The sequence below is a fragment of the Aptenodytes patagonicus genome, unplaced genomic scaffold, assembly GCF_965638725.1.
Source record: "Aptenodytes patagonicus unplaced genomic scaffold, bAptPat1.pri.cur scaffold_72, whole genome shotgun sequence".
Lineage (NCBI taxonomy): Eukaryota > Metazoa > Chordata > Aves > Sphenisciformes > Spheniscidae > Aptenodytes > Aptenodytes patagonicus.
The window spans coordinates 511,816-526,996 of record NW_027472021.1 but is presented as its reverse complement, the minus strand read 5'-3'; the positions used below and the strand labels follow the sequence as shown (position 1 = coordinate 526,996).

Sequence of the window (15,181 nt, the reverse complement as noted above, 5' to 3'; positions counted from 1 at the left end):
GAAAATCGAGCAATACAATGGACTGTTAAAGACTACACTGAGAGCAATGGGTGGCGGGACATTCAAACATTGGGATACGCATTTAGCAAAGGCCACCTGGTTAGTCAACACGAGGGGATCTGCCAATCGAGCAGGCCCTGCCCCGTCAGAATTTTTACGTACTGTAGATGGGAATAAAGTTCCTGTAGTGCACATAAAAAATATGTTGGGGAAAACAGTCTGGGTTATTCCTGCTTCGGGCAAAGGCAAACCCATCTGTGGGATTGCTTTTGCTCAAGGACCTGGGTGCACTTGGTGGATAATGTGGAAGGATGGGGAAGTCCGATGTGTACCTCAAGGGGATTTGATTTTGGGTGAGAATAGCCAATGATCTGAATTATGTGATGTTAAGTACTAATTATAGTTATAAAAGTTATACTAATAATACACAGATATACTAATCATACTAATAATATTATATGCCATACTAATGTTATTACAATAAGAATCACCCAGACTAATGAAGAATAACTTCAGTGAAACCAAGGAAAGCACAGTGATGATGGTATCAGAACTGACTTCAACATGAAACAATCCAACACCACATACCATCTCCATTTTTCCTGCCCTGGAAGATTATTATGACAGATGGAGCCCGAAGTCATGGACTAAATGAACTCACCGAACGTTTTAGAGGGATGGCCCACAGACTAAGGGAATGATATCTCTGTGTGTGTGTGTGTCTATATATATATAAAAAAAAAAAAAGGGGGTGGTGATTAATGAAAATGTACTGGAAAATATGACACTTGAGCATGACGCAGATGGTATAGAATAAGGGGTGGATATTGTCCTGGTTTTGGCAGGGATAGAGTTAATTTCCTTTCTAGTAGCTGGTACAGTGTTTTGGATTTAGGATGAGAACAAAGTTGATGACGCACCCACGTTTTAGCTGTTGCTAGGTAATGCTTACACTAGCCAAGGACTTTTTCGTTTCCCATGCTCTACCGACTGAGAAGGCTGGGGGTGCACAAGAAGCTGGGAGGGGGCACAGCCAAACTGGCCAAAGGGACATTCCGTACCATGTGATGTCATGCTCAGTACATAAACTGGGGAAAGCTGGCTGGGGGGGGGCACTGCTTGGGGAATGGCTGGGCATCGGTCGGCGGGTGGTGAGCAATTGTACTGCGCATCACTTGCTTTGTGTATTATTATTGTTATTACATAATTATTACTATTTTATTCCAATTATTAAACTGTTTTTATCTCAACCCACGAGTTTTTCTCACTTGTGCTCTTCCAATTCTCTCCCCCATCCCACCGGGGAGGGGGTGTGCGTGTGTGAGAGAGCGGCTGGGTGGTGCTTAGTTGCCAACTGAGGTTAAACCACAGCACACGCTCTGGTCAGATCTGTTGTTATCTCAACCCTTCGTGCCCCACATTGGGTGCCAAAAGGACTGTTGAGGTTTAACCTGACTGGCAGCTAAACACCACACAGCCATTTGCTCACTCCCCCCTGCCCCCCAATGGGATGGGGGAGAGAATCGGGGGGAAAAAAAAGTTAAATAGGACAGAAAAGGAAGGGAAAACAAAGGAAGTGATGCACAATGCAATTGCTCACCACCCGCCGACTGATGCTCAGCCAGTTCCCAAGCAGCAGTCACCGCCCTGCAGCTAACTCCCCCCAGTTTATATACTGAGCTTGACGTCATATGGTATGGAATGTCCCTTTGGCCAGTTTGGGTCAACTGTCCCGGCTGTGCCCCCTCCCAGCTTCTCGCTGGCAGGGCATGGGAAGCTGAAAAGTCTTTGACTAGTGTAAGCACTACTTAGCGACAACTAAAACATCAGCATGTTATCAACATTATTCTCATACTAAATCCAAAACACAGCACTTTACCAGCTACTAGGAAGAAAATTAACTCTATCCCAGCCGAAACCAGGACATATACGAGTCTCACGGACACAGTCCCATACCTGCGAAGAGTGGAAGAGAAACCCCCAGCAACCTGAATGTGCCAGCCAAAGCTGTGAACAGGCATGCTTACAGCCCTGGGCAGGATTTTATTCATCCCACTGGTGCGGTTCAGGGAAGAGGTGGGAGCTCTGCTGGCAGACAAACAGCCCTTCGCCAGCAGCACGTGGGGAAGCCCAGTGGCTGCTGGTGTGTGGGAGGTGCCCGGGACGTGGCAGCCATGTGGCCTCAAGGGGACCCGTCCCCGTGTGGGCCCGTGTTACAAAGGGGCAGTGATGCAGCACCCACCTGGCACTTCTGACCTCACCTGGCCAGGACTTGGGATCCTGAAAAGTGGGCCAGCGAAAGCTAGTTGGGCTGAGCTGGCCTTCGGGATAACTCGGCTCCTTCCTTTGCTACTTGCGTGCCTACTTTTTTCCAACCATTTATCATTTACTGCCCACTTCTCCTCAACTTCCATCCTCTTTCAAAGGTAATTCTGATTTGACTTTCCGGACAGATCATAGAGTAGGTAGATACAGGATAATTGTATAGGCTGATCTATACCTTCTGAGCTGTAGGCTAAGCTATGACACCTTTATAGTCTGGTCAGGGCTATGGGTAGAGTTCCTATTTGCTAATTCTTACTTCTTTACCATATCCTAGGATAGGTAAGTAGAGGGGCAGCAATGTAGTCTGAGGCATTGGGCTCAGCCTAGGATGACAAGAGGCCCATTCTGATTGATGCGGTAGAAAGGGAGACAGAAAAGGAGGATGGCAAAGGCAGCCACTACAGTAGCAGCCAAATGCCTGTCACTCCTGCACACAAGGTGGGAAAGCGTGGGCTGGAGAGCCAGAGGCCCCTGCTGCTAACGCTAGCCACAGGTCAGCAGCAGGTCCTCTTCAGAGAAGGTGACATGCAATGCAGTCTTTCAAAAGGGCCTTGGTAATTGCTGTCAGTTGGAGTCCTGTGGCAGGGACAGTAGGGCCATCAGCCTGCAGCTCTGCAGCAGTTCCAAGTACCACTGAAACACTTTTGATGGTGGATGCTGTTCTGTGGGTAGCATTTAGGGTTTTTTTTAATCATTTTGTTGAGCTACAATTATTTCTTTGCCATCAGGTGACGGGACTGGCGCTGATCTTCTCTTTCTGGAGCGCATCCTGACATCCAAAGCTGTCCCCTCTGTTCCTGAGAGGAGCAATTGCCACAATGGGGAGCGACTCCTGTGAGTAACAGCTTCACCAGCAGGCTTGGACTTTGTGAATCCCCAAAGGCAACGGATGTGGCTGGTGCTCCATCCCTGAATGTTGATGCGCTGACAACCTAGAGTGAATCCTGGGGCATTTCCTGATAGCAGCCAGACTTACCCAGGTGTTTTCGATTAGACACAGGAAAACGCATTTTGTCACTCCTCTGCCACTATGTACAAGACTTGGAAAGATGACGTTGCTCGTAGAAAGATCTGACATCAGTAGGGTTACCTTCTGTGCTAGGTACTTGCTTGTTTTCATCAAGTTACAGTCAGGAAAAGGGAAGACTTGACCTGATAATCCAATTCATGACTCCAGGTGGAAAGGAAGGTAGCCCAAGGCACAGAAATCAGAATGTGGGTTTGCTGGACTTTCATCAAAGTAAGCAGGGGAACAGACTATTTTCCAAAACTGTTTCTTGACCAGTAAATGTCAATGGCAGTGTTAGGCTTCCCCCGATGTTTCTGTGGTGGAGGTTAGAGCTGGTTCTTCTGGGTGCTCCTGTAGAGAACTCGACTTTTAAATACGCTTTTGTGCAACAATATCGTCTCATCTCTTTTCAAATGTCATTTCCCTGCAGTCATTGCCAAGGGAATGGCTCCTCCACAAAGGATCCTCTTTCCCCCAGAGAAGATTTGCATGGACTGGCAGCAAAGACAGAGAGCTGGAGCGGGACTCCACAACCTGGGCAATACGTGCTTCTTCAACTCCGTCCTGCAGTGCCTGACGTACACACCCCCTCTGGCCAACTACCTGCTCTCTCGGGAGCGCAGCCAGTCATGTGAGTACTTTTATGAACATCTCCTTGTAAATCTGTTGGGCACTTCCCAAGGATTCCCAGAACCTGGAATTTGATTTAGGAGAAAAGCAGCCCTTCTTTGTCAGCCCCCCGACTTGGTGTTCTTTGACACTCAAGCCTAGAAACCTCTTGTCCTATCTAGGTGTGTTCATCTTCAGAAAGGCACTGCTTTCTAGCTCCGGGTCTCAGTCCCCATTCCTGCAAGTTAAACTCTCTTTGCTTATTGCGCAGAAATCTTCTGTCAGTTAAGCACCCCTCTGAAGAAAGTTTTCTATGCACTAAAATGTCGTGGGCTTGCTGGGACATTGGCACTTTGGGAGAAGAAGAGCGGAGACTGTTCTTACAACTTCAAGATCTCCATTAGGTTTCCCATTGCTATGGATATTTTGCTAACCTGAGAAGCTTGCTTCCCTCCCTCCCTCCCTCTTCAGGTCATCATCACAGAAGCCTTTCTGCATGATGTGCGTAATGGAAGCGCACATTAACAAGGTCCTGCATTCCTCAGCCAGTGCCATCCAGCCTAGGGCTGTCGTCAATGTCCTCACACGTAAGTCATTTCAGGTGCTTTTACATGTTTTCTTCCCTTCTTGTAGGGGAGAACAACTAACCTCTTCTTTCGTAGGAATAGGAGAACATTTCCAGCTTGGCATGCAGGAAGATGCCCATGAGTTCTTACACTATACTGTCGATGCCATGCAGTGAGCTTGTCTGAGTGGAAGCAGAAAGTAAGCACAAGCAAATTACCTTTTCAATGTTCCCGAGCCCTTTGGAGTCCTTGATGTACTCCCATCAAGGAAACCCTACGCCCAGGGTTTTCAGACAAAGCAAAACTCTTGGAGGAGATAACTCTCTGCCCTACTTCTGAGCCATAATTACCATTTATTTCCAGCTTGGATATCTCTTCTCAAGCAACTACCATTGTCCGTCAAATATTTGGGGGCTTTCTGAGATCCAGAGGTACTTTTCCATTACTATTGCTCTCCTTGGAATTGTCTGTGCCCTTCTGTCTGCCTGTGATAAACAGCTGATCGCGTGACTGGCATAGTATCTATGGAGGACATAAACTGGTACAGTCAGTCTACTTCCCTTATCGCTGAGCATTTTGATTTCCCTCCTAGTGACGTGCTTGAGCTGCAGAGCGGTTTCCGATTCCTATGAGGCCTTCCTGGACATCCCTTTGGGTGTAAAAGTAAGAGGGTTTGTAACTGTGATTCAAGACGTCCCAAGGCCCCTGTAGCTTTCCACAATGAACACAGGTGGTGTAAAAACATATACCGCAAGCAAAAGAGAGCTTGGTGGTGGGTGGGAACTGTCATGGACTGTGTCCTTCTGGGGAGGCCATGGCAGTGGTCTCCCTGTAGGTGCTGGCTTTAAGCTGGACAAGCACGCATTATCCTCTCTCCACCCTTGACATATGCTCATCCTTCTTCCCTTTGCCCTCCCTCAACACCTGTCTGGCTCTGAGGCTGATGGGTTGTATTGTTTTCATTATTGATGACCCTGCACACCATCGGTAGCTGAACTGTGCGGTGCCACAGAGAAGTAGCTCTTGAGAGCCCCGGGAATCCCTGGGAAATGAGGGAAATGTTCAGCACAATACCGTCTTTCTGCCTCCTTCTGGACCCTGCTTGTGGGTTCACAGTGGGTCTCCTCAGCCTCAGGTACCTGGGCCGCCTTCTTGTCAGCTCCTGGCAAGTGTTTGGGCGAGGGTGTTTCCCTGAGCTCAGTGCTTTCCTTTCTCAACCTCCAGGCAGCCTCATCTGTCACCGCAGCTCTGGAGGACTTTGTGAAACCCGAGCAGCTGGATGGAGAAAACTGCTTTAAATGTAGCAAGTAAGATGATTACCAATGACATACTAATACTAGAACCTGTGTGAAGGTGCTGCATGTCATTGAGCATGTCATCTTTTCCCATAGGTTTAATGCACAATAATGACATGCAGCTTTTTTTTTTTTTTAATATGGCCTTATGGTACTGAATAGCCTTAAAATAGCGTAAGGATGTGTGAGACATGAAAGCTTGTCTGGCCTTCTGGCGGGAAAAAGGGGTGCATTTAAGGGTACATTTGGCTCTGTGCTTGGTTTCAAGATGTGACAAGATGGTTGCCACCTCCAAGAGGTTTACAATCCATCATGTGCCCAAGGTTCTTACGGTGTATCTGAAAAGGTCTGAAGATTTCACTGGCAGGAAGATCAGCAAGGTGTGTACACAATTGGAGTGCAACTTTCTCTTCCCGGAGCAGGAGATTTCCCAAAGCAGTACGCTCTTTCACAAGCTGTTCATGTTAGGTTTTTTGTGTTGCCTTCCACGGAGATGAGAGTTCCTGTGGGAAGACAAGCATGTACTCTGCTCTAACAGAGCTGCTTTGGCTGAGAAGAGTTTCCTGCCACCCAAACCATTACATGTTGAAAGCTATTTCATGTAGTATTTCAGGATCATTTCTGAGCCCTCTTGGTCTCTCCGTAGGTGGTGGAGTATCCTGAGTACTTGGATCTTCGGCCATACACATCTCAGACAGCTGGAGAACCGCTCCTCTATGCCTTATATGCTGTCCTGGTACATAGCAGTGGCAGCTGTGATGCAGGACACTATTTCTGCTACACAAAGGTAAAGAGCAACTTCCTTCCTAGCAGGGGAAAAATGTGTGCTGGGGAAGACAAACTTTCACGGCAGTGGTACTGGCAGCCAAGGTTTTGGGAGAGAAGGTCTCCTTACCGGCTGCATTGGATTTGTTTTAGCATACTCTTGGTTCTGTAGTTTTCTGCCTGTGTGATCATTGAGAAACCATGCAGTTCATCTCCAGCTATCATTGCCTTTTTTTACAGGCCAGCAATGGGCTGTGGTACAAGATGAATGATGCATCTGTGGATGGTCGTGGGATCGACACAGTTCTCAGGCAGCAAGCCTATTTACTGTTTTATGTCAGGTAATAACAAGATTTAAAATGTGTTCAGAATACATTTCCTTTTCCTGGCTTTTCTTTTTTTTTCTTCTCATCCCCTGGAGTGTTTCTCTTTGTCATAGGAGACAATTACTACCTGCATCATTCAGTGCTGTCAAATCTGAACTACCCCACATCAGTCCTTATGTTTCCTTGCTGGGCTTTAGGCTCCTGCCCTGGTGTAAATTGCTGCTTGGCTGCTATCTGAAGCTGGCTAATGTAGAGAAGAGTACTGAAAGGGGGCCTACAGGAAAGATGAGGAGGGACTCTTTATCAGGGAGTGTAGTGATACAACAAAGGATGATGGTTTTAAACTGAAAGAGGGAAGATGTAGATTAGATTTTATGAAGAAATTCTTTACAGTGAGGGTGGTGAGACACTGGAAGAGGTTGCCCAGAGAAGTTGTGGATGCCCCCTCCCTGGAAGTGTTCAAGGCCAGGTTGGATGGGGCTTTTAGAAACCTGATCTAGTGGAAGGTATCCCTGCCCATGGCAAGGGAGTTGGAACTAGATGATCTTTGAGGTTCCTTCCAACCCAAACCATTTTATGATTCTATGATTCTATGAAATGGAGTCCATAGGGGGTATAAAGACGAGGACTTGCTCTGACAGGGGTAGACCTGGTGGGAAGACCCCAATCAATTTCCCATTTGTGGTCTTGGTTACATCTTCTCTCTGTTGTAGAAACCGCTCCAAGAAAATGACTGAACCCCAGAGGAGGCTGCAAGAACAGCCTTAAATGGAGATGACTCTTTTTTTCTCCAGGCGTTCTGATATGAAAATTGGAGAAAGGGCTTCTTCCTCACCGGCACCATCATATGTCCATTCCTTCCTCAGTCAGTGGGGTGCTGGCAGCAAGCAGGCAGGTTCTGTGGGACCACAAGGTCTGCCTCATAGGACTAAGGTAACTCTGGGGAGGTGGGTCAGGGCACCAGATGGACAGTGGATTTCTTTCTGGGATCTTGGCATTGCTCTCTTTTCCCTCCTACACTGCAGCTTTCTTCACAGCCGCAACACTGCTCCCTCTCAAAGCATCCCGCCTAGATCCATCCCAGTGTATGCCTTTGGCCCTTCTGCCTTTGCAGCCCTTCAGGAGAGCCTTTGGGCAGCCCTCCGCTGTCCCCTCACAGAGTTTCTGGGGGTTCCCCACTGTTCTGGTCCTTTCAGGAGCAAAGGGCAGGACCTTTTCACTCTCTCTTTGCAGGACATGGCGGTGGGCATGGAGGAGTCTCCAGAGGACAGCAGCTCCTCTGCAACAGCCAGCAAGAGCCAGCTAACCTGGGCAGGTGCACGGGAGGCATCTGCAGGCTGGCTGTGCCCCATCTGGCCAGGCAGGCTCAACATCGCCTCCTACGTTGGCTTCTGCTTGCACCGCTTCTTCTGTGGCTGTATAAGGCTGGTGTCCAGAAGGAAAGCTGCGTTCCCGGTCTGCTGTCAACCATTTGACCATGTGCTGCACACCATGCGAGAAGACAGCAACAAAGAGGAGCATGGATGCAGCCCTTCTTCCTGCTGCCAGAGGAACAGTGCCAGGGAGAGGGCCCGGAGCAGATCCCCACAGTGGGGCAATGGTCTCCGCAGCTGGTTTGTGGACACCACAGACTACAACCACTCAGCAGGGAGGAGGAGGAGGAGAACTGGTCCTCCAAGTCGTGACCGCACTCCCAGGGATGATGCAGCTCCAGGGCCCTCCAACGGCAGCTCCCAGCGGACTCCCGCACCCAGTGCTGCTCAGGAGCAAACCCTGCCAATGCAGAGAGAGTGGAGCAGATCCCTGCGGCGGGGCTATGATCTCCAGAGCCGCTTTGTGGAGATCACGGACTACCACTGCTCAGCAAGGAGAAGGAGGAGGTGGAGAACAAGTCCTCCACATGGTGACCGAGCCCCAAGGGATGATGCAGTTCCAGGGCCCTTCTACATCAGCTCCAAGTGGTCTCCCACACACAGGGCCGCTCAGGGGCAAACTCTGCCGAGACAGAGAGTGGAGCGGAGCAGATCCCTGCGACAGGGCTATGATTTCTGCAGCCGTTTTGTGGACACCACAGACTATGACCCCTCAGCAGGGAGGAGGAGGGTTTCAGCACCCTGGAGGTGCACGTTGGGCAAACACTCAGGGTGCTGCGGTGGTGACAGGGGCAGATTGCGACCCAGGATCAGGGAGGAGCACAGCATCTGACTCCTGCAATGCTGGAGAGGAGGAGGACAAAGAATCCCGGAAGCACCAAAACTGCCCCCAGCAGGGACCAAGCTGCACAAAGGGCACCAGCAGCTCACCCTGTCCCTCCTCCTAATACTGCCTCTGGCCAGGAAGAGCTCAGAGAGACCTTCCAGGGACTCGGACAGCTCTGCTGGCTAGCCCACCTGCCCACAGGTCCCTTGAGGAAGAGCCTTAATGCCTGTTCAGCTGTTGGGATTGCCTTGCAAAAACAACACTCATTTGGTACCAACAGGCAGAAAAGCCAAAGCCAGAATTAAAAACAATTGTTGTCCTTGCATATATAATTAATGGGGTGTTTTCTTCTCTGTAGGTTTTGGGGCAATTGGTGGAAATACCCAGTGTGGGAGGTTATGTCTTGGGATTTTGAAAGCTGTGTGCTTGCATATGCCCATCTTGCAATCTCTTCTTTTTAAATATGGAGTTCAAGTCACTCAAACAGAAATAGGCTGGATGAGCCAACAGCAACCGGGACTGAAACGGGCTGAACAGCCACGCCCAGAGGGTGTTGCTCAGTGGCACCAAGTCTAGTGCAAGGCCAGTAACTAGCGGTGTCGCCCAGGGGTCAGTACTGGGTCTGATCCTCTTTAACATCTTCCTTAATTAATGGTCTGGATGGTGGGGCAGAGTGCACCCTCAGCAAGTTGGCTGATGACATCAGACTGGGAGGAGTGGCACTTAGGACAGGGGTCGTGCTGCCGTCCTGAGGGACCTGGGCAGGCTGGAGAGATGGACTGACAGGGACCTCATGCAGTTCAGCAAGGGAAAGTGCAAAGGGTGCTGCGCGGGTGACAAGCACCAGCACTGGCTGCCCAGGGAGTTTGTGGAGTCTCCATCCTTGAAGATGTTCCACAGCCCTCTGGACATGGTCATCAACAACCGGCTGCAGGTGGCCCTGCTTGAGCAGGGGGGTTGGACCAGGTGACTTCACCCTCCAGGTGACCTCCTGGCCAGCCTCAAGTAGCTGGTGATTCTGTGAAATGCATGCCTAGAAGAGAATCCAGCCACCAATGCTGTCACCTTCAGGTGGCCATCGACAGCTCCACCAGGAAGCTGCAGCCCGTGGAGAGCCCAGGCCTGAGCAGGCTACTGGCAGGAGCTGCGGCCCCTGGAGAGGAGCCCGACAGCAGCAGGTTCTCTGGCCAGAGCTGCAGCCTGTGGGGCCCAGGCAGGAGCAGGGGAACAGCATCAGGAGGAAGGGGCAGCAGAGATGAGGTGCTGTGGGCCACCCACAGCCCCATTCCCCATTGCCTTGCACCGCTCGGGTGGGGAGAGGGGGCCGAGGAGTCGGGAAGGGAGGAGCGAGACTGAGCCTGGGAAGAGCAGGGCTGGGGGAAGCTGTTTTAGTTTGGTTTTGTTGCTGCTCTCCTGCTCCCTTTTTAGTTGGCAACAAATTACATCAACCTTGCCCCGGTCAGGCCCCGCTCGCCCGTGAGGGGGCACAGGGCACTCTGTGAAGAGAGGCCTGGGCTGCCCATGCCCACCCAGCAACAGCCAGGCCATTGGCCATGACTAAGCCAATCAGCGGAGCTGGTGGTGGCCTATCAGTCACAGCCAGCCTGGGGCGGGGCCAGAGGGGCCTGAGGCCGAGTGGCCTGAGGAGAATGGGGGGAGAGACGGGCCAGGGGCAGCCAGGGGGACCCCGCTCACCAGCCGAAACCAGTTACCAACAGTGTAGCACTGGTTCAGGACACCCCTGGTAGGAGCAGCACAAACCCATTTCCCTTTTCCCACCCTTCCTGGTTGCCGGGTGCAGCCAAGCCAGAGGCTGGGCAGGGGAGAGAGTGGCCTGATCTCACAGCAGCAGAGGAGAGAGTGGCCTGATCCTGCGGAGCACAGGGTCGCTCTCCTGCCTCGGCTCCCCCTTGGCCCAGCACTGCTCAACACACCGCTGCCACACACAGGTTGGGCAGTTTGCCTGTCGAGTGCTGGGGACAGCTGCCCCAGGGAAATGGGGAAATGTCTCTGCTCCGTCCTGCTGCGGGAGCTGGGCTCAGCCTTGGTGTTGAGGGCCGAGAGTGCGTGCTCTCCAGACAGCTAAAGACAGGACTGTCTCTGCGTCTGCCTTGCTGCTCTACAGGTCCTCATGAGTCTGTGGATCCCTCCATGACCAGGAATGGGAAGTATGCGGCTCCAGCGTACGCCACCTGTGGATGTCCCAGGGCAAACATGGAGATCACGCGTGGACCAAGTGAGTAACAGGTCTCCAGCCATTCGTTCAGACAAGGCAAGCACGCTTTCTTTCTGCCCTGCATTAGTGGGGTACAAAACACTCAGCCCACACCTTGAGTGAGCTGTGCATGCTTTCAGACAGCTGGCTCTTCTGCACTGTTTAGGAGAGCCCCTCCAGGTGAAATGTGAGAGCAGCCCTGCAGAAAAGGATCTGGGGGTGCTGGTTGGCAGCAGGCTCAATAGGAGTCAGCAGTGTGCCCTGGTAGCCAAGAGGGCAAACTGCATCCTGAAGTGCATTAAACACAGTATAACCAGCCGGTCAAAAGAGGCGATTATCCCGCTGTATTCAGCGTTGGTGCGGCCTCATCTTGAATACTGTATGCAGTTCTCGGCCCCACAATTTAAGAAGGATGTGAAAGGTCCCTGAATGCGTCCAGAGAAGGGTAACAAAGCTGGTGGAAGGGCTGGAAGGAATGTCCTATGAGGAGCAGCTAAGGACTTTGGGTTTGTCTCGTTTGAAGAACAGGAGGCTGAGGGACAACCTCACTGCTCTCTACAGCTTCCTGAGGAGGAGAAGTGGAGAGGGAGGTGCTGATCTCTTCTCCCTGGTATCCAGGGACCGGATGCCTGGGAATGGTTCAAAGCTGCATCAGGAGAGGTTCAGACTTGACATGAGGAATCATTTCTTTACCGAGAGGGTGTTCAAACCCTGGAACAGGCTTCCTGGAGAGGTGGTTGATGCCCCAAGCCTGTCAGTGTTTAAGAGGCATTTGGACAATGCCCTTAATAACATGCTTTGACTTTTGGTCAGCCCTGAATTGGTCAGGCAGTTGGACTAGATGAGTGTTGCAGGTCCCTTCCAATTGAAATGTTCTGTTCTGTTCTGTTCTGTTCTGTTCTATTCTATTCTATTCTATTCTAAATTAGTTCTTTGGCTTGTAAAACAAGCCAAACTTCACTGCTTTTGTGCTGTTGTCCTCCACCCTAGGTGATTACTCCCCTGGCAAGCCCATGAGACACATCTGTAAGCACCTGCCTGTGCAGTGCATGTCCTTCTGGCCTGGGGCTATCAAAGCAGACTCCCCTCCAGGTAAGTGAACACTGGGAAATGCATACCCTTGCAGCCCGAGTGACAATTTGCTGGTCAGCTTCTTCACCAGGACTAGATCAAAGCCTAGGCAGCACGACACAACGGCTGCCTGACAAGTTTTCTTTATGTCCCACAGGAGCTTAATGGTGATAACGCCATTTCTTGCTTTGCTTGGGAGACAAGGGGGACCAAAGCTCTTATATCATAGTTTGGCTCTCCGACAGGAGGCTGCCACTGCTTTGGAGCAGGCATGCTCTGGTGGGGTCAGACAAGGTGCCTTTGCTGTCCGGAGGCCTTTATGTGCTTCTCATGCTCATGGACAGCCCCATCTGTGTTTGCAGCCTTTTATAAACAGGGGTTGGAGAAGTGGAAGTTGTTTCTCCCTCCTGATGAGAGCACACACCAGGACTTTGTTGTCAGAGAAGAAAGTGGGGAGTGCTCCTGGCTGGATGCAGCTCCCTTGGCAGATGCTTGTGCTCCTCTCTCTGCCCTGAGGTCTAATGCGTGCCTATCTCCCCACCCAAGCTGTGCTGCCGACTCTTGGGAAATGGGGGTATGGAGAGCAGATGGTTTTACCACAGCCAGGAAGTTCCCATCCACCCATCAGGGAGGTTTTCTTCCCGGTTCTTGCAGTTACAACTCTTCAAGCAACCCAGCAAAGAAGTTTTCCAAGGAAACTTGCCCAAGGAAACTGCAGGGTTGAGCTCTGATTGCTCTCTGTGTGGATTGTGTCTTGCCTCAGCCAGGCACGCAGGAGCTTTCAGATGAGGAATGGGACCATTCCAGGGTGAAGTGAGCAATCAGGATCCTAAGCCTGTTTTGTTTAAGGTAGTCAGGGGGAAATGTGTGGTTGGAGCCTTCTTGGTCGCTTACCCTTTGATTTCAGTGCTGTCGTCTAGTCCGAATCTTGCAGTGTTTTTGCTGAGGCATAAAAATTAAATGGAGAAAGCAGATCTTCCTCACTGTCCTGGTTTCGGCTGGGATAGAGTTAATTTTCTTCCTAGTAGCTGGAAGTCCTAGTAAAGGACTATTGTGGTTTAACCAGGCAGGCAGCTAAACACCACAGAGCTGTGCGCTCACTCCCCTCCCCCCACAGTGGGATGGGGGAGAGAATCGGGAAAAAAAAAAAGTAAAATTCATGGGTTGAGGTAAAGACAGTTTAATGGGACAGAAAAATAAAAGAAAATAATAATAATAATAATGATAAAAGAATATACAAAATAAGTGATGCACAATGCAATTGCTCACCACCCGCCGACTGATGCCCAGCCAGTTCCCAAGCAGCGGTCCCCGCCCCCCAGCTAACTCCCCCCAGTTTATATACTAAGCATGGTGTCACATAGTATGGAATATCCCTTTGGCCAGTTTGGGTCAGCTGTCCTGGCTGTGCCCCCTCCCAGCTTCTCGCTGGCAGGGCATGGGAAGCTGAAAAGTCCTTGACTAGTGTAAGCACTACTTAGCAACAACTAAAACATCAGCATGTTATCAACATTATTCTCATACTAAATCCAAAACACAGCACTATACCAGCTACTAGGAAGAAAATTAACTCTATCCCAGCCGAAACCAGGACACTCACCCACACATGCACCTTCCCCCCAGCTCAAGGCAAAGCCCAGACAAAATCTCTGGGTATGCGTCGTTTTATTAAACATGTACCAGATACCCAGCGTCAGGGGAGCTGTGTACAGCAAATGGCTGCAGGTGCCTGGGGCTTGACCAGCTGTCCTGGTTTCAGCAGGGATAGAGTTAATTTCCTTCCTAGCAGCTGGTACAGTGCTGTGTTTTGGAGTTAGTATGAGAATCATGTTGATAACACACCGATGTTTTAGTTGTTGCTAAGTAGTGCTTACGCTAGTCAAGGATTTTTCATCTTCCCATGCTCTACCGACTGAGAAGGCTGCAGGTGCACAAGAAGCTGGGAGGGGGCACAGCCAGGACAGCGGACCCAAACTGGCCAAAGGGATATTCCATACCATGTGACATCATGCTCAATACATAAACTGGGGGAAAGTTGGCTGGGGGGGCCGCTGCTCGGGGACTGGCTGGGCATCGGTCGGCAGGTGGTGAGCAACTGCGTTGTGCATCACTTGCTTTGTATATTATTATTATTATTATTATTATATTTTATTCTGTTTCAATTATTAAACTGTTTTTATCTCAACCCACGAATTTTTCTCACTTTTACTCTTCCAATTCTCTCCCCCATGCCACCAGGGGCGGGGAGAGTGAGCAAGCGGCTGTGTGGTGCTCAGTTGCTGACTGAGGTTAAACCACGACACCAGCTCCACCTGGAAGGGGAAAAGGGAAAAAAGGTGACCATGGGGACTTTTTACCAAGTATTTTTTTTGTAATTTCTCATTGTACATTGCTGTATGTGTGCCTTGGAACATTTACCTCACAATACTTCCTCCTCTCCTCCGCCTCTTCCTCCTCCTGATCATCCTCCTCCTCCTGTTTCCTACTCCTCTTCCTTTGGACTCCTTGATGTACTCCCATCAAGCAAACCATAGGTCCAGGGCTTTCAGACAAAGCAAAACTCTTGGAGGAGATAACTCTCTGCCTTACCATTTATTTCCAGCTTGGACATCTCTTCTCAAGCCACTACCATCATCCATTAAATATCTGGGGGCTTTCTGAGATCCAGAGGTACTGAGATCCGGCACAGCCGACTTCCCCTATCACTGAGCATTTTGATTTGCCTTCCGGTAACGTGCTTGAGCTGCAAAACCATTTCCGACACCTGAGAGGCATTCCTTGATATTCCTTTGGATATCAAG

The 15,181-nt window shown here is 50.3% G+C and overlaps 1 protein-coding gene across 1 annotated transcript in view; it reads left to right on the top strand.

Annotated features, from left to right (window-relative positions):
• The first annotated feature begins 3,143 nt into the window (after window positions 1-3,143).
• The window catches only part of LOC143173402 (ubiquitin carboxyl-terminal hydrolase 36-like), a 61,935-nt gene continuing 49,897 nt past the window's right edge, over window positions 3,144-15,181 (top strand). Inside the window, 3 exon segments of the mRNA XM_076363623.1 lie at window positions 3,144-3,159; window positions 3,765-3,969; window positions 4,415-4,530. Of these exon segments, the coding sequence (XP_076219738.1) occupies window positions 3,144-3,159; window positions 3,765-3,969; window positions 4,415-4,530 (337 nt within the window).